This window comes from Rhinoraja longicauda, chromosome 5 (genome assembly GCF_053455715.1).
Source record: "Rhinoraja longicauda isolate Sanriku21f chromosome 5, sRhiLon1.1, whole genome shotgun sequence".
NCBI lineage: Eukaryota > Metazoa > Chordata > Chondrichthyes > Rajiformes > Arhynchobatidae > Rhinoraja > Rhinoraja longicauda.
Genome location: NC_135957.1, coordinates 50,405,314 through 50,425,709, shown reverse-complemented (window position 1 = coordinate 50,425,709; position 20,396 = coordinate 50,405,314). Strand labels below are relative to the sequence as shown.

The following is a 20,396-nucleotide window of genomic DNA, read 5'->3' as shown; positions in this document are numbered from 1 at the left end:
ATACTATTGTGAAATTGAAACTGATTTCACATTCCTTGTTAATTTAATTCCAAGTATTGTAAAGTATTAACCATTGTATTAGATTTCTTGATTATTATAAGAACTTCCATTAGGTTGATTCCTCAGTCGTCTATAAACAAAATAATACAGTCAAAATCTATCTAACCTGCTGATATGATTTAACTCATTAAACACTGACAGCAAAGTGAATAACCCCAATATTCAAATTCACTTGACCAAGAAATGAGCAATTAAACTACTGTACCCCATTTTAAATTCTATTCCTCTTGAGATGCACACCATTCTCCCATTAATATTTTATGTTTCTACATTACATATTAAGAAAATTTTACTGCAATAAATAAACCAAGGTCATTGTATACAGTGTGTATCTAAAGCCACTGACATAGTGGAGATCTATACCAATACAATTCACAACCAAGACACAATTTGATAAATTAATAATGGTTGGAGCCAGATATCCTGATAAAAGGATAGTGAACCTTATAAAGGATGCACACAAAATACCTGCATTGGTTTCATTCCTCTCAGGGCATTAATTCTGAAGCTGGGAATACTTAAAACTACCATTAAAACAGATGTCTATCCTGCAGCTTTCATTTCTCTCAAAATTTTACTATCATAGATGCTCACTATCCTCCTGCTTTATGAAGAAAATACTTAAAATTGAAAATATTGAACAAACATTTTGAAGCCACTCACTTTGAAAGCAGATGACCAATTTAAAAAAAACACAATCATGCAAATATTTAAATGGTACTGAAATATTTTGAGAGATTCATGGTACCTTCGCAAACTGTACAGGTTGTCTGAAGAAGGGTCTCGACCCAAAACGTCACCTATTCCTTTTCTCCAGAGATGCTGCCTGACTCACAATTATGTGAGTTATTCCAGCCTTTTGTGTCTGTCTATGCTGTCTTCAACATGGAGTTAAAATGCAGGGCCAAAAAAACGTTTAATTACAGACTTTTTTGAATGATTGAGATTATATAAGTAAAATGATTTATGAATAAGGGAAACAACACAGAATCAATTTCAAATAATTACATTTGTGTTATGGACAAGATAGATTAAATTGTGGAAATCAAAGATCGCCTATCGATATTAATAATTTGCTAAAGGTTAATGGAATTTAAAAAATTGGAGGTAAAAATAACCTAAACTACAGAAACAGTACATAAATCTACTATAATCTACTTTAATAAATCTATTAAAACAATTAAATCATATCTGTGGAAATATTATCTTAGTAACTGTTCTTCAATACACAAACCTTTTTGCACTGTAGTACATTATTTTGATTTAAGGTTTGATTTGTGCAGGACAATGGAATCTCAGGCCTCGGATTGGGTGGGCAGATAGCAAACAATGGGAATATCTGAGATGGAGGCCAGAGAGCCTAAGAAAAGGGAAATAGTCAGATGATCCAACCCATTTTCATGAATATCTGATATCACACAATGCACAATTTCTCAAAATATCAATATTGATTGGGTGTTATAAATTATGTCGTTAAATGTTACAAAAGAGAATGCCAACATTCATTTTAATCATGTATATAATGTGTGATAATTTGACGTTTAACTTCACATATTGCTGTGTTTTGTACAATAGATATTCCAGGAATAAGAACATTGGCAGATTTCTTTCTGTTTTGACTTGCAGTAAAATTGTTACAATGCTCCCCCTAGTGTCTGACAGGTGACATTTCTGGTCAGTACGTCATTGTCCTGACCTCTGTTGCTGTGTGTTAAGTTTGCTTGATCTCTGTAATCACATGACTTTCCTTCCACATCCCAAATGTGCAGGACACTGAACTTCTCAATGCAGCAGTCCCCTGTGCTCATCACTTATCTAAAACACAAAGACAGCATTTGAAGCCGACTTGTTGGACAAAGTTGACTCCATTCTTAGCAGTGAGGACCTAAGGGATTTCAGAGCTTTCAGCACATAAATATGTCATGGAGTCATTAGGCCATTTGGCCCATCAAGTACTTATCTATACAAATCTCATTTTCCAACACTCCCAATGCCGTGAAAATTCAAGTCCAATCTAAATGCTGAGAAGGTACCTGCCTTCAACAATGCTTTCCTGATTCCAAATACACCCTGGGAGCAAAATTCCTTCCTCAAAATCTCCTACCTCTTATCGTAAAACCACACCCTTTTGTTACAGAGCCCCCTGCTAAAGTATAACGTTTCACATTATCTACCATATCTATGACCATTATAATTTTGTTTATCTCAGTCAGGTCATCCCACAATCTTCTCTCTGATGAAAACAAACCCTGCCTATCTTATCTCTCTTCAATCAATGGAGTTTATTAGCATTTATGATGTTCATAAACTTTAAAAACTAAAATATTTAACTTTAAAAGTATTAAAATATTTAAAATATATATTTTTTAAGTTAAAAAATATTGTAAGCAAGTTAAAACAACGATCTAAAATTATTAATGATGTAAAGTGGCTAGCATTGACCTTAGTCTCTCAAACCCATTCCTCTTCAGTTGAGTGCAAAGAAGCTTATTCCAGCGTTAACTGCACACATGCTCAGCTGATCTCTCATCTCAAGCGATGGGCACATGCCACATCTTTGCTCTCTGCCGCTGGACTCCATGAGGGGTCCTGCATCAGAGCATAGGTGCAAATTTCCTGCTGAGCAGCTGACAAAAAGGTTGGGACTTTCACATTCGCAGACAGGTGGGAATCTTAATATTTTTGTCACTCGTGCATGGAGATGCCAATGGTTCAATCTTCCTGTATAATTGTGAACAGAAAATAGTTGTTTGCTTAATCACATTAAATTCTTTCTCTTTAAGATGAAAGCTGCATGTTTCTTTAAACATATTGACATAGTGCATAAATAGCTTTTAGAAATTTTGATTGCGATCATTTAAATACTTTAATTGCGGTTATTTAATATTTTTGAAAAATTTATAATAATGACAAACAGTTTCAGTGTTAGAAAATATGCTTTGTTATCTCAAAAACCTAAATATACATGTACCATTTTAAAAAAATTGTATATGCTTATTCTTTCCATACAATTGCAATACATCATTAGATGCAAAGAAGGTTTCCTGAACAAATCAGATTATCACTTTTTCTGCAGATTAGATTTTCAGATTCCTCTAAAAATTGGTTTAACTGATTTAGAATCTTTATTCAAAATGTGGAAGGGGAGTCAGGTTAGCTACTCAAAGGAACAACAAATAGTTTTACAGCCAGTAAATCATATATTTTATTTTCACGATTTGTTAATGTAGATAGAAAAAATATTTATGCACAGAATATTTTACCTGTAGGAAAGATAGACAAGAAGAATTTGAAAAATTTGAAGAATTAAAATTCATAACTAAATTCAATACATTCAGCCATTCAGCACATGAGAATTGTAAATAAATTACAGTACATCTGTAAATTGCAGGAGTATTCTATGTAGAAACGTTTAAATAAATTGTCAAACTATATGACACTGCAATTCTATATTTTAAAGCTAAACAGCAGTAATGTAAAATATAGCAAAAAGAATCAAACAAATGACATTAGCATTTGTTTTTACAATTATTTAGCAATTTGAAAATAAATTATGAACTTCTTTAATATTATTAGAAAAAAATCCAGTTGCATGAAGATTCTATATGCATAAATACTGGATAAATGTAAGTTTACTGTACAAATGCAAACAATGAAACAATCAATACCTTTATTGATGTTATCCTTATTAGTATTGCCCTTGAGAGTTGTTTGCAGTATCCATAGAATATAACCTGATAATATGTTTAATTTTTATTCCAGTGTTCACAATAGTATTGCTTTTCCCATTCCTCCTCACCTATTGTGAGCCAGTTCAACAGTGTCAGTACCATGGGTGAGTAAATTGAATAAACTTTAAGGAGATTAATATATTTGACAGTCTTAACGGCCGAGCATGTGACAGTCTTAATGATAGAGCATAATTAATCAGATATTTTTATGATGCATTGAAGTCCCAAGTAACCTTCTCAATATATTAAAGAGTATTTTGAGATTGATTCAACATTTTAGTGATATCATCAAACAAGTCACAAAATAGAAAATAATATTGATAAATAATTATATACAATTATGATGAAGTGATATGTTATTGTACTTTAACCATTTTCGTGTGTTATCTTTAACACAGTGAGGATATTCTTCCCTCTCAGTTAGTTCAGATTACTTAAAATTAAGTGTGTAATTTAGATTGATGTTTCAGTCCTTTACTGACAAAATATATTGCTACTCAAGGTTGCCACTTTTCAATATAAGATTAAACCATTCTCCCATCTGCACAGAAGTGCCTATTTGAAAGAAAGCAGATTTGGAGTCCAGAATAAATTTATTGCCAAATAATCATTACCAAAACAGATTATATGTTCATTTAGTTCATTATTTATGCTGTCAATTATTTTTGGTTAATTAGGCAATTACCACAAAGGAGTGTTAACACATTAATCTTAAATTCATTTAAATTACTTTAAGAAGCTTTTAATTACACATTCTTAAACATATGCATCAGATGTACTCTTTATTTAGCTGCAATGAAATAATATACTTAGCAGAATTCTGTAAGTGCTTGAGCTAGATTTGTTTGAGTATTTACTGCTTCAACATCCTCTTAGTGATTTTATGATAAATGTAATTCTATTCTTAATAATACTGTAAAATATCCAGGAAAATCATATGGTCATGGAGACAAACTGCACAGAAATAGGTTCTTCATCCACTGAGTCCACATCAAACATCAACCATTACTTTTAAACTTATCCTGTGTTAACCCATTTATTAATCTCATCCTGTGTTAACCCATTTAATTATCTCCATATCATCATCAACTCCATCACCCCCTTCCCCCTAAAATTCTACTGCCTATAGAATCATAGAGTCATAGAGCGATACAGTGTAGAAATAGCCCTTTGGCCCAACTTGCCCACACCGGCCAACATGCCCCAGCTGCACTAGTCCCACCTGCCTGTGTTCGGTCCATTTACCTCCAAACTAGTCCTATATATGTACCTGTCTAACTGTTTCTCAAATGTTGGGATAGGCTTAGCCTCAACTACATCCTCTGGCAGCTTGTTCCATAAACCTACCACCCTTGTGTTAAAAAGTTACCCCTGAAATTCCTCTTAAATCTTTTCCTCTTCACCTTGAATCTATGTCCTTTGGTCCTCGATTCCCCCACTCTGGGCAAGAGATTCTGTGCATCTACCCAATTTATTCCTCATGATTTTATATGCATTTATTCCTCTCATGATTTTAAACACATATTTTATATACTTACGTAAGCATTAGGGGCATTTTACAGTGGCATGTTATGGCATATTGTAGCCCAATTTTAAACGTTCTGCCAATGTTGTGCTGGATGAGTTTCAATACCCATGTGTTGACCTTGAGCATCTTTACCTCTGTATTTAGACAGTGCAAATTGAAATAGGAACACACTGGAGAAGAAATGTCAGTGCATATGAAGTCCGGTTCTGCTGCTGGACTCAACATTGCATTCACCTGTAGTTCTCGACTGACTGCAGCTCAGCAACCAGATGCACTTTGCATTGGGCCCTTTAGCTTTAAGCCAACGAAGACTGATCTACAAGTAGCCAACCTGTTCATTTTCATTATGTGGTCAATTCATATTAAAAATACAACAGTTTATATTTCCTTATTTCCCTTTGCAGATATGGTTTTAATTAATTTACCCTTAACTGATTTAATATATTCATGACAGAATTTTAATTTGCAATGGAATTTTACTTTTAAATGTCCTTGATATCCAGTTATAGAGGCAGAATGTTGCTGCATCTCCCATCTTCATGAAGGGCATTAATTGTGTCCCGAGGAGCGGTGTGCGCGGGGAGAGTAAATGCTCCATCCACAACAGCAACGGGTAAACCATGTTTACACTTTCCCTAGAGGCGACTTTCTCCACAATTCTTGATTCACTCATCCCTGCTGCTTCGTCTGGGCAACTTGCAGCCCAGTGGTATGAACATTGACTTCTCCAACTTTAGATAGTCCCTCTGTCCCTCTCTTCCCCTCCCCCTTCCCAGATCTCCCTCTATCTTCCTGTCTCCACCTATATCCTTCCTTTGTCCCGCCCCCCTGACATCAGTCTGAAGAAGGGTCTCGACCCAAAACATCACCCATTCCTTCTCTCCTGAGATGCTACCTGACCTGCTGAGTTACTCCAGCATTTTGTGAATAAATACCTTTGATTTGTACCAGCATCTGCAGTTATTTTCTTATACTACCTGCTCCTTGCCCGCACACTTTACCCTAGTTAGTTTAGTTTCATTTAATTTCATTTACGATGTTCTGGGGTACAGTGAAAAGCTTTTGTTGTGTGCTAACCAGTCAGCAGAAAGACAATACATGTTTACAATCGAGCCATCCACAGTGTACAGATACAGTACAAGAATAAGTGTGTAGGGAAATAACTGCAGATGCTGGTACAAATCGAAGGTAGCACAAAATGCTGGAGTAACTCAGCAGGTCAGGAGGCATCTCTGGAGAGAAGGTATGGGTGATGTTTCGGGTTGAGACCCTTCTTCAGACTGATGTCAGGGGGGCGGGACAAAGAAAGGATAAGGTGGAGACAGGAAGACTGGGAGAACTGGGAAGGGGGAGGGGAAGAGAGGGACAGGGGAACTATCTAAAGTTAGAGAAGTCAATGTTCATACCGTTGGGCTGTAAGCTGCCCAAGCGAAATATGGGGTGCTGTTCCTCCAATTTGTGGTGGGCCTCACTATGACACTGGAGGAAGCCCATGACAGGAAGGTCAGACTGGGTGTGGGAGGTGGAGTTGAAGTGCTCAGCCACTGGGAGATCAGGTTGGTTAAGGCGGACTGAGCGAAGGTGTTGAGTGAAACAATCGCCGAGCCTGCGTTTGGTTTCGCCGATGTAGAGAAGTTGACATCTGGAATAGCGGATACAATAGATGAGGTTGGAGGAGGTGCAGGTGAACCTCTGTCTCACCTGGAAAGACTGTTTGGGTCCTTGGATGGAGTCGAGGGGGGAAGTAAAGGGACAGGTATTGCATCACCTGAGGTTGCAGGGGAAAGTGCCTGGGGAGAGGATGGTTTGGGTGGGAAGGGAAGAGTGGACCAGGGAGTGACGGAGGGAATGGTCTCTGCATGTTTGGAAACAACTATAGGGAGAATCATTCAGGATTCTGTGGTGGATTTAACCAGGATTTTCTTTCAAATTGGAAAATAGAGACAGAAGTAAAGGACTATTCTATTGATCAGCTTGTAAAGCTTTAATTTCATTCAGTGTGGAAACCAAATTTGTTGATATATGCTCTGGGGCAGGTTGGCAATTACCATGGACCTGCTGGTCAGCTATCAGCAAAATCCAGCACAACACGTAACATATTCTGTCAGTTACCGACACTAATACTTACAAATACTTATTATTTGAACAAATCACGTTGAGCAGGCATCCAAACGAAGTATGTAAACACCTTGCCCAATTAGTATACTAAATTATCCATGGCGCAAAGCCATTGGGTCTCATCAGCACATTCACACTTGATTCTCATTTAGATTAGTGATAAATTCTCATGAGCATTCCAGTCATAAAACTGATGGGCAGTCACAATTATAGGAACATGTGTTGTGTTAGACTTAGCAGGCTGTTCTGTTGGGAATCTGTGTTCTGCAGATGAATAAAGGTTATTTTAGAAATGCTGTGGGGACTCTGCAATACAATTGTTAGAGAAGTTACAGACAAAGATGCTAACTTATCTTTAAGAAAAATTGTTGGCTCAATTAGTATTAGAACACACAAAGAGTTCCTTGTGTCCACACCAGGATCTATTTAGCCCATCAGGAGCAATCCAGCTCTCATCCCTGATCTTTATTTCCCTGTATCCCTGCAACTTATTCTCTCTCACAGATGCCTATCAACCGCTTTTTTAAAAAATCCTTGTTGCCATTAACCTATACTAAAGGGTAGTTAAGAGTAAGCAAATAACCTGCTAGCATAACTTTTGGTTGTGAGAGGAAAATGGAGCAACCAACCGAAACCCACGTAGACACACAGAGAATGTGCAAACTTGCACACAGTACCCAAGGTCAGCATCAAACTTGTGTTCATAAAGGTTGAGAGGCAATAGAATTTTTCAGCACTTAAAGCAATTTGCATTTGGACAGCTCTGGAGGGGCTGTCATATAAAAGTATTTTCAGCATCCCTCTTCTGAAATCAGAAAAGTTGCTGATTTATTGCAATGAATATCTTCATTGTAGTCATAAATGAGGTCATAAGTGATAGGAGTAGAATTAGGCCATTCGGCCCATCAAGTCTACTTCGCCATTGAATCATAGCTGATCTATCTCTCCCTCCTAACCCTATTCTCCTGCCTTCTCCCCAAAACCTCTGACAGCTGTACTAATCAAGAATCTATCTATCTCTGCATTAAAAATATCCACGGACTTGGCCTCCACAGCCTTTTTTGGCAAAGAATTTCACAGATTCACCACCCTCTGTCTAAAGACTAGTCTAACACTATTGCTGAAGGCAGCATCCATTTATAATCCAAGGTTTGGTAAACAATTGAAGATGAAATGACTGGTTAGAATGCAACGGCAATTGTTGAAATGTAGACACGAGGAACTGCAGATGCTGATTTAGCAAAAAAGACATAAAGTGCTGGAGTAAGTTTGTCAGGCTGCATTTTTGGAGGAAATGATTGGTTCTGAAACAACCATCAACCTGATACCTCGCCTGTTCATGTTCTCCAAAGATGTTGCCTGACCTGTGAGTTCCTCTAACTTTTTTCAGCAATTGTTGAAACTTTGATGACTAGTCCCTGGATCCTGAAGGAATTCACATTAGAGTCTTAAAATCAGTTGCTATAAGGTTCTGAATTTCCCAAATTCTCTGGGTTCAAGGAAGGTTCCGTAAAATCTTTTTTTTAAAGTAAAGGAGATAGAACACAGGAGATTTAAGATCATAGCTGGCATCTCTCATACAGAAAATAGGGGGAATTATTAATAAATAAATTATAGCTGGGCATTTATATAAAAATGAAGGTATCCTGGGAGAAGTCAACAAGTATTTGTGTAAGAGAAATCATGTTTGAACAATTTGTTTGAGTTCTTTGAAGATGTTTCATGTGCTGTGGATAGAGAAGATGTACATTCTTAGATTTCCAGGAAGCATTTAAATTCAAAGTAATTTGGAAAAAATAAAAATTCATGGTGTCATTGGTAACTGTACATGGATAGAAAAAATGCTTGGCTAATGGGAAAAAAGGAGCAGGCATGCATGGGTCTGTTACTGGTTGCCTGCATGTGATGAGTATGTTATCACTGGTATCAGTGCTGTACCTCAATGTCTTTCAATTTATATAAATGATTGGATGAAACCACTAAAGATATAACTGCAATATTTCCTGATGATACAGAGAAAGGTAAGAAAGCCAGCTGCGATAAAGAAATAAAGAAGACTAAAAAGTGATGGAGAGTGGGGAAAGCCCAGGCATATGATGGGAAAATGTGATATTGTCCATTTTGGCACAAAACCAAAAAAAAAGCGTATTATCCAAATGGCTGAAGGTTGCACAACTCTAACTCAGTTGAAGAGCTGTGTTCAAGTACATGAATCACAAATTTAATATGTAGGCATGCAATTCAGAAAACTAATAAAATATTATAGTTTATTACTAGGGCAATCAAATGCAAAAGTAGGGAGGTTGTGCTTTGGTTATAAAGGGCATTTGTGAGACAAGTTCTGGAAGATTATTTAAGGAAGGACGTAAATGGGATGGGAGCAATTGCAATAAGGTTTACTGGAGACTGAAGAAAGGTCATAATCCAAAATGTACCATTATCTTGTCCTTTGCCTGTTGCCTGCTGAGTTACTCCAATACTTTGTGTTTTACAAGACTAACATCTTGAATAGATTGTTGTGATATAAAGGTTGGACAGGCGAAGCGTATATCCACTGGTTATTAAAAGAATGAGGTGATAAGACTGAAACATAAGAGGATAGAAGTGTTCTGCTGATTATAATGCGCTTATCATGTGGCATTAACTGTTATGTTGCCATACCCAGCACAGATCTGGCATTGTCATCGTGCTAGTATTCCCCTGTCAAGGCTGGTGTCAAATGCACCCCAGCATCATTCATTGAGCTACAGCATGAAGATAACATTTGCATACATACACACGTTCACAAGTTATAGAAGTAGAATTATACTATTCGGCCCATCGAGTCATTTCTGCCATTGGCTGATTCCTGTTGCTAGACAGTTGGAGACTAAATTTCAAGTTAACATCGATTCATTTATTCACAAAATGCTGGAGTAACTCAGCAGGTCAGGCAGCATCTCGGGAGAGAAGGAATGGGTGACGTTTCGGGTCGATACCCTTCTTCAGTCTGAAGAAGGGTCTCGACCCGAAACGTCACCCATTCCTTCTCTCCCGAGATGCTGCCTGACCTGCTGAGTTACTCCAGCATTTTGTGAATAAATCGATTTGTACCAGCATCTGCAGTTAACATCGATTCATTCACTGAAGCATACATGCCTGTAGTAGATGCATGGAACATGGTGCCAGGGGTGGTGGTGGAGGCAGATATGATAGTAGTGTTTAAGAGGCTTTTAGATAGGCACATGGATATGCAGGAAATGGAGGGATATGAATCACGTGCAAGCAGAGGAGATTAGTTTAGCTTAACATCATATTCAGCATGGATATTGTCAACTGAAGGGCCTATTCCTATATTGTATTTTTACTGTTCTATAATATTAACTGAGTCCTAGCATCCAACGTCTTCCTTCATCCATTCCCTTTCTTTTTTTATACCTATAAGATGACTGCATGATTCAATTATTTGCAGATGTCCCTAACTATCCACGACTTTGCCAGTTGGGTTGGAACCTGTATTTTTCAAAGAGTGTCCTGACTCGAATCAGATGTATAACTAAGCACATTTACAAAACCAGAAGCACTGAAACTGTATAATATAAAGGCCACTATTCATATATGGATTGGAGTAAATCCTGCAGCTAGATCAGGCAGGTTGCCACATTTCTAGCAAGCGCTATTAGATAAAATAATTATTTTCCTCAGCCTATGTCTTCAGTGAAATAAAATGAACCAAATCTGAAAATTGGATGGCTTGATCTCTCTAGCAAAAATAGCGCATACAGACACCCATTATGGTGACAAATGCACGATTCAGAAATCAGAAATAACAGAAAATGCTGGAAAAGCTCAGTAGACGAGGCAGCATTTGTGGAAAGAAAACATCATTACCAATTCAATCTGCCCATGAGTTGCAGCCGGACGTGTTGAGTGCTTCCAGCATTTTCTGTCTTAAAAATGAAGGATATTGTTTCTCTAGCCAGGGGTTTTAAAATCCACCAAAGGAGGGAAATAAAAATAATTTTCAATTAATTCTTCAAAGATATTTTGCATTCTCAATTTGATTGATTACATTCAGCATTTTAAGCAGAACTGAGCCAGTCATTTCAAGTGATTATGATTATTGCAGTTAATATTTTATGGGTTATTTTCTCCTATTCAAATCAGGTGATGATGGAAATGTTTATTTAATAACTGAGGGAGACTGACCTTATACATGTTTAAAGGGTTTTGTTAAATAACAACATTCACAACATTCTTAAAGAAGGTGAAGACAGCAACCATTCCAAAACAAAATGTGCCATTTGTTGAAAGTATCCCAAGTTTAGTCATTTGGCAAATGAGTGCCAATCTCATGCTAAAATTTGCTGTGAAGATATGCCAATCACAATCTCCATTCAAATGAACAGATGCCGTAATTTGTGATTTTTTTTCCAAAGGCATTTTAAATTTCCTATCAAAATAAACTGTTGAAACTAGTTGAAAGAAAATATGTTAGGCAGATCTGTGACTGCCAGAGGTGAAATGCCAGTAAATGGCAGCTTAAATTCACTGGCCAGGCCGGTACCGACTTTTAACCACAGATATACTATCGACTTGTACAGTTGTGACATGAGGACACAATGTCCACTCAATCCACTGACCGAGGAAAGCAAGCATGCAAATAGATACTCATCAAAATATCTATAATGTGTAGGAAAGAACTGCAGATGCTGGTTTAAATCGAAGGTAGACACAAAATGCTGGAGTAACTTAGCGGGTCAGGCAGCATCTCTGGAGAGAAGGAATGGGTGACGTCACCCATTCCTTCTCTCTAGAGATGCTGCCTGACCGTTGAGTTACTCCAGCATTTTGTGTCTACTATATATCTATTATGTTCCTTTGTTTGAATTTTCCCTTCTTGAGTAAACCCTTATGAGAGCAGAATACAGTAATTTCCTAATGGTACCATAACAGTATCAAATTGCATCTAGGGTTGCAGATAAATGCAAATACATTTAGTGTAAATTTAATTTACCTACTGTGATGAGGAAAAACTTTTTTAGTCAGAGAGTTGTGAATCTGTGGAATTCTCTGCCTCAGAGGGCAGTGGAGGCCAATTCTCTGAATACATTCAAGAGAGAGCTAGATAGAGCTCTTAAGGATAGCGGAGTCAGGGGGTATGGGGAGAAAGCAGGAACGGAGTACTGATTGAGAATGATCAGCCATGATCACATTGAATGGCGGTGCTGGCTCGAAGGGCCGAATGGCCTACTCCTGCACCTATTGTCTATTGTCTATTGTGTGATTATAAACATAGTACATTATCCAGAGACTGACGGCTGGAATAATTTGCTCAAAAATATGAGCTTTATGTATAATTCATGATTGTTTCTGCACATTGTGATCTCTGTTCACAAATTTAAATCTGCATGCATACCAAAACCACAAGAGGGCAGAGCGGGTTTACATATACTTATAACAACAATGCACTAATGATCACTGGTTTAATAACAGACTGATACTTTAAATCAGCTTGAATATCTAAGAAAATGTTGGCTACATACTCTTATTGTTAATCAGTTTTCTAAATTATTAGAAGAACAAGCTGGCTACATTCTATCCTTCCATGTGTTCAAATTTTGGGTGTAATTCAGCTATGGACATGCATATTGGAAGCTTGCTAAGAAAATAACCTATTGATAGGAAAATTACATTTTGAAAAAAGCAATGAAAACATATTATTTCACTGATATTCATGCCAGCATATATAATGTATGCTTCAGTGAATGAATCGATGTTAACTGCAGATGCTGGTACAAATCGATTTATTCACAAAATGCTGGAGTAACTCAGCAGGTCAGGCAGCATCTCGGGAGAGAAGGAATGGGTGCACAAGTGGGATAACATGGAACTAGTGTGAACAAGTGACCGATGGTCAGCCTGAGCTCAATGGGCCGAAAGACCTGTTTCCACTTTGTACCACTAAAAAACTAAAACTAAATTTCAGTGAAAACAATCCAAGTTCATTTGAACTCTCTTTATACGTAATAGCTTCTATTCCAGGCAACCTTTTGGTAAACCCCTTCTGCATCAACTGAAAGGGAGGGAGGGGGTGGAGGGGGAGTGAAGGGGGGAAAAAGGGGGGTTGAGGGGAATGTAGGGGGGAGAGAGGGGGAGGGGAAGGGGGGGAGGGGGGGAGGGGAAGGGGAGAGGAGAAGGGAGGGGAGGGGGGAGGAGAAGGGGGGAGGGGGAGGAGAAGGGGGGAGGGGGAGGGGGAGGGGGAGGGGGAGGGGGAGGGGGAGGGGGAGGGGGAGGGGGAGGGGGAGGGGGAGGGGGAGGGGGAGGGGGAGGGGGAGGGGGAGGGGGAGGGTGCTGCACCAATGCAGGAAAGGTTTGGGCCCAACGGGTCCACTTGGTCTAGTTAACTATATATTTTCCCATTACATTTGACCACATAAAGTGCAATACCTCATACTTTAAAATTTTTATTAAACTCCATCTGCCATTTTTCAGTCCATTTCTGTAGTTTATCAATATTCCACTGTATAATTTTTCCTCAACAAACAAACCAACAAACATCCTCGCACACATCTCAGCGGCACTCCACTGGTCACAGAGTCATAGCCTTCCAGCACAACCTCTGCAGTAACCTCTATACCATTAACATGAGGCTCACCAGTCTATAATTCCCTGGATTATCTCTACTTCCCTTTTTAAACAAAGGAACAAAATTGTCTACTCTCCAACCCTCCTGGAAGTCACCTGTGGCTGGCGAAGATACAAAGATCTTCGTCAAAGTCCATGCAATCACCTCTCTTGCCTCTCTCAATAACTTGGGATAGATCCAATCAGGCCCTGGGGATTTATCCACCTCAATGTTCTTCATGAGCGCCAAGTCCACCTCCTTCTTGATCTCAAACTGCCCCAGTATATTACTCTTCCCCTCACTGTCCTCCATGTCCTTACTGAATACAGATGCAAAATTTCCATGTAGTATCTCGCCTACATCCTGCTACTCCAAGCATAAATTCTCTCTCTTGGCCTTGAGCAGTCCTTCCTACACCCTGCTTACCCTTTTGCTTTTAATGTATGTTTAAAAACCATTGGGATGTTCTTTTATCGAACTTGCCAATTACACTTCATGGCCATGAAGTCCTTTTAGTCCTTCGAATTGATCACTTGAGTTCCTTCCTGCTTGCTTTGTATTCCTCAAAGACCCAGTCTGTTTTCATCTTTCTAAACCCTACATCTGCTTCTGTTTTTTTTACTAAACTCACAATCTTTTTTCCTCCTTACTGGAACGTGTCAGTCCTGAACTCTGATCAACTGGCCTTTAAATGACTCCCACATTTCATCCCCAACAATAACAACTGCTCCCAATGTTCTCTCCTTGGCTCCTTCTTAAGAAACCTGTAATCTGCCTTCCCCCAAAGTCACGACTTATTCTTATTCATAATTATCTTAAAACTATCACTTGGGAGTTTGGTGCAACCAGTGGACCGATGTCACTGATCTTGGAGAGAGATGCCCCTTAATAGAGAGATCCGGTGATTACCATGGTGTGGAATTTCCTCTTTATCAAGCTATTTGGCTGCAGGCAATAGTTCAACGGAATCAATAGTGTCCAACACCAGTGACTTCATTAGCAAAAGCATTTTTTAACAAAGCTTTAAACATTTTATGTCAAGTAAGGTGAAGATTGGAATACAAATGAGATTAAGATTGTTGGTGAATTATAAAGTATTTTGAAAATGATGAAAGTTAACAATTTAAATCCATTTCATTGTGAAATATTTGAATACCTTATTAGCGATATATTGTTTCTTTATTTTTTCGGAGATGCTGCCAGTCCATGATTATGTTTTGACAGTAATCTTTTATAACGGTAACCACCGGTGTGGCGTACCAGCATCTCTAAACTGGTAAACATCATTATTTAGTTTTCTGACCACGTAACATGTGTGTTTAATAATTGCGCATATTGGCACCATTTTGTCTACAAAAATAAGAACTGTTACTTGGTGCACCATTAGAAACCCCTATACATGAAACAAACCATTACATTGTTTCTTACAGTGCCAGAGACCTGGGTTCGATCCTGACTCTCGGTGCTCTCTGGGTTTTATCTGGGTGCTCCTGTTTCCTCCCACATGCCAAAGACATACAGATTTGTAGGTTAATTGGCTTGGTAAAATTGTAAATTGTCCCTAGTGTGTGTAGGATAGTGCTAGTGTGCAGGAATCGCTGGTCGGCATGGACTCGGTGGGCCGAAGGGCCTGTTTCCGCGCTGTATCTTTAAATTAAACTAAACTACATTCCCAAGGAATGTTGTTCTTAAACGCTTATGCTCTTGTCATTATCATATCATATCATATATATACAGCCGGAAACAGGCCTTTTCGGCCCACCAAGTCCGTGTCGCCCAGCGATCCCCGTACATTAACACTATCCTACACCCACTAGGGACAATTTTTACATTTACCCAGCCAATTAACCTACATACCTGTACGTCTTTGGAGTGTGGGAGGAAACCGAAGATCTCGGAGAAAACCCACGCAGGTCACGGGGAGAACGTACAAACTCCTTACAGTGCAGCACCCGTAGTCTCTCTGATTTCTGTAGTTTGTTTGGAGAGTGTTGTAAAACTTGATGGAGCAATGACTTAAGAGCAATTTTTGAATTTCCACATTTAACGTGGATTCTCTGCAATTTGCTGGAGGCTTCATGGTGTCCTCCATGAAGTACTCCATGGTGTACTCCATAACAGCAATAAGTACTCCATAACAACATGAAGTACTCCATTGTGTACTCCATAACAACAATAAGAAAGATATATCAAGAATTACAAATTCAAAGTAAATAAAAATTAAAGTGAGTTTATATTTGACCAAAATAATGGAATGTTCTAATCTCATAGTATATTGTGATTCAATTCTATTTCTCCATGTCTGATTTCTATTGTTTTCAATTTTATTTTTTATGTTAGCACATAATAAAACTATTGAAAATAACATACATCCTGATTATTTAATTTTATGGTCAGATGTCTGGTACAATTTCCTCTTGAGGGCAATTCATCTGCATGCAATGATATTTACATGAATGAATAACCAAGAGGTATAATTCTTTTTAGGATTAGTGCTCTGACAATTACATTATGAGTATCATGGTATCTTGAGTATCAGTATCATTACAGATTGCATATTACATATCAATTTGAGTCAGAGTCATACAATACAGACACAGGCCATTCAGCCCAACACATCTATGATGCTCCATCTATGCTTGTTCCAATTTCCCCATGTTTGGTCCATATCCCTCCAAATCTTTCCTCTCCTTGTACCTGTCTAAATGTATTTTAAGTGTTGTTATTGTACTTGCCTCAACTACTTCTGGCAGCTTATCCAATGTAACCATCCTCTGTGAGCCCCTCAAGCTCCTAATAAATCTTTTCCCTCTCACCTTAAACCTATGACCTCTGGTTCTTGATTTCCCTACTCTGGGTAAAAGAATCTGTGCATTTTTCCCTCATGATCTTATACACCTCTATTAGTTCACCCTTATTCTCCTGCGCTCCAAGGAATAAATGTTCCAGCTTATCCAATCTCTCCCTATAGCTCAGGCCCTTGAGTCCTGGCAACATTATCGTAAATTTTCACTGCACTTTTTCTAATTTAATGGCATCATTCCTATAAAAGAGTGACCAAAGCTGAACATTATACTCCAAGCATTGCATCACCAATATCTTGTACAAATGTAATATCGTCCCAGCTTCTATACTCAATATCCTAACTGATGAAGGCCAAAGCCATCTTCCACCCTATCCATCTGCAATGCCATTTTCTAGGAACTATGTACTTGTAGACTCCATGTTCCAAGTTCCCTCTGCTCAGCAACACTCCCCAGGACTCTATCATGCACTGTGAAGTTCCTGCCCTGATTTGACCACCCAAAACACAACACCTCATATTTGTCAGAATTAAATTCCATTTGTTGCAAATAGAAAAAATAAGCTGTTGCGTTTTGATATAAATGATTAACAGCAATTGGCCCCCATGGCACGCCACTCGTTGCAAACCGTTGTTCGATAAACAATCTTCCATCACCACCCTCTGCTTCCTATCATGCACCAATTCTGTATCCATCAAAATCCTCATTCTTGGTGAAGAGTTTAACTCAGTTGGCCAGGAGGGTGAAGGGGGAATACGGAGCTGTGTCATGGTTTTACACAACTCCCTTCATTCTCTTTTGCCCATCAGTCCCACAAAATCCCTGTTCTAATCCTGCCTAACACCATATTTTCAGGAAAAAGAGTGGGCAGGCATCCATGTATGTGAGGACAAAAGTCTTACTAAAGTATATAATTCTGAATCACATATTGCACACAGAATCCAGAAAAATCCAAAAAGATTTCAAGGTGATACAGTAAAACTGAGTGGGGGGTGGTCTACGCAACGGTTTTTAAAGAAACTATCGCTAGCTGTTCAAAACTTGGGCTGGAATTTTCAGGCTTTTGTGGAATGAAGAATTGGGAAGGCCTCTGGATGTTTGTTCTGTGGATGAATCCAACCAGTAACCTAGAAGTAAGATTCTCTCCTCTGATCAGTACATTTATAGTCATGACATTTGCAAATTTATAAAAATGTTACTAATGTTAATTAATAAAAGAAATAAGCTAATTGGTTATTATTTACATTTGCAATTTTTTTCGCTTATTTTATATTTTACTTTCAGTATAGGTTTATTCTGGAGGACGCAGGCTGAAATATTTTGCATGTGTAAATAATTGTTATAGCTTTTCTAAACCAGGAAAAAAAGAAGCCATAGATAACAGGATTAAATGTAGAATTCAAGTAGCCAAACCAAACAAGGGCATCAAGCAAAACAGGTGGAATAGAATGATTGATAAATGCATCCATTGTGTTGCAAACAAAAAATGGAGACCAACAGATCAGGAATGTTCCCACCACAATTCCTAGAGTTTTGGCAGCTTTTTGATCATACTTTCCGCAAAAACGGCTTCTATTTACTCTGATGTCTTGAATTTGAATAGTTATTCTGTTTATACTTTTCACTTGTTTCATCGCCACAAAATAAAGCTTACAATAAATGCAGAGCATGGCAACTGCTGGGGTGTAGAAAGAAATTATTGATGCAATCACCCCTGATATTTCACTGAATACAAGTGTGCAACGCCCATCGCAAGCAATATCAATGTAGTAAAATGCTTCAATTCCTTTCAGATTTAGTTTTAAATAGATCAAGGCAAAAGCAAAGACAGCAGAAACACCCCAGCTAATGAAGATCATTATCTGCACTGAGAAAAATGTTATTCTTAACTTGTACCTCAATGGATCACATACTGCATAGTAACGGTCAACAGAAATGAAACAAAGATGTAATATTGAAGCTGTGCTGAGCATAATATCAAAGCTGGTGTGAATCTTACAGAATGGCATTCCTAAATACCAACACGTTTCCACTGACCTCACCATGCTGTAAGGCATAACCAAACATCCCAATAGAAAGTCAGTAGTAGCCAAGGAAAGAATGAGATAATTGGTGGGTGTTTGAAGGTGCTTGAAATGGAAAACTGAAATGATAAGTAACAGGTTACCAATGATGGTAAATAGAATTATTAGCGTCATAAATATGTACAACAGAACCCGCAGGCTGCTTGATCGGTCTGCTTTAGGACAGGATCCATTTACAAATCCATAACAGTAATCAACAGTTTCCGTTCCCTCAAAGATGCTTGTGTCCATTTCCTTCCTTTAAAGGCTTGTCAAACTTGATCATTCAATCTAATCCTGAATCTCTGTGGAAGTGTGGGACTTCACTGCTTCTGCTCTTCATTTCATCAACATGAACTGGAAGGTAGACAAAACAAAAAGCTTAGACTTTGTTCAATCCCACAATTTACTCAAAAAGGCTAAATTTACACAAAGCACTAAGTGCTTTGGAGAAACTCAATGGGTCTGGCAGCATCTGTGGAGGGCATGGACAGAGGATGCTTTGGGTCAGGACCCTTCTTCAAGCTGATTTTTCAGTTTGAAGAAGAGCCCAGACCTCAAACATTGTGACCCACTGAGTTCCTCTGACACTGTGTTTTGCTCAGGATTCCAGCATCTAGAGCTCCTTGTGTCTTCAAATCTGCACAAATTTCCTTATAACAATTAAACAATCTTTTGAGAATTGAATAAAATCTGATTTAATGGAAACATTAATGATTTACAAAAGTTTTTACTTTTTTTCAAAATCCATTTGATTTTATTTCAAGCATCAGAATAATTATGACATTATGACATAGGTTTTGTGAACCTGAGTGACTGCTCTCTACATTGCATGAAAAGGTTTCAGTATCAAGAGCTCTGTACCAAAGTATTAACATTAAATAACCTTTGTTTTTATTTAAATTTTTTGGAAGCTGGGTACTATTGAATGTGGAGCTGGCAATGTTACTTCCAGATACAAGACTCTTTTTTGGTGTGTTTCATAAAAAAACAGTCATAGTAGAAAATAGTATTTGCCTAAATATTATCCAAGTCGTCACATTCTGATTTAATATTCTAAAATGTTTTTTAATATTAATATTTTAAAACATTGGGTCGTCTTACCTGTATGTACAAAAACTTTGTACAAATCATTTCAGCTTGAGGGATCTACAATATCTATCTGGAATTATTAAATCTCATTGTATCCCGACGTTTGGTATCAATAATCTGTGAAACAATTAATGAGATGTATCAGTATTCAGCGTGCAATTACAACTATATTATAAATATGAGATATATTGAATAAGCAGGACAGATGACTCGCGGCCATCTCACATTTTATGCAGGTTTAGTTTATACATTTATAGAATAATGTGCTTAGTTAATTAATACTAAGGTCTAATTAACACGGTTGTAATTTTGAAATAACACGCTCAAGTTTACACCTTGCAGCATAGTGACGTGTGATGCGCAATACAATAGTCATGGCGTTCAGCGAACTCA

General features: G+C 37.9%; 1 protein-coding gene across 1 annotated transcript; it reads right to left on the bottom strand.

Moving 5' to 3' along the window:
* Positions 1–18,128: 18,128 nt before the first annotated feature.
* Positions 18,129–19,163, bottom strand: LOC144594005 (trace amine-associated receptor 1-like). Its single transcript, XM_078400157.1, has one exon. The coding sequence runs from the start codon at positions 19,161–19,163 to the stop codon at positions 18,129–18,131; it is 1,035 nt and encodes a 344-aa protein (XP_078256283.1).
* Positions 19,164–20,396: the final 1,233 nt, after the last annotated feature.

Coding starts and splice junctions, on each gene's coding strand:
- LOC144594005 (XM_078400157.1), bottom strand. CDS start 19,163: ATGGACACAAGCATCTTTGAGGGAACGGAAACTGTTGATTACTGTTAT.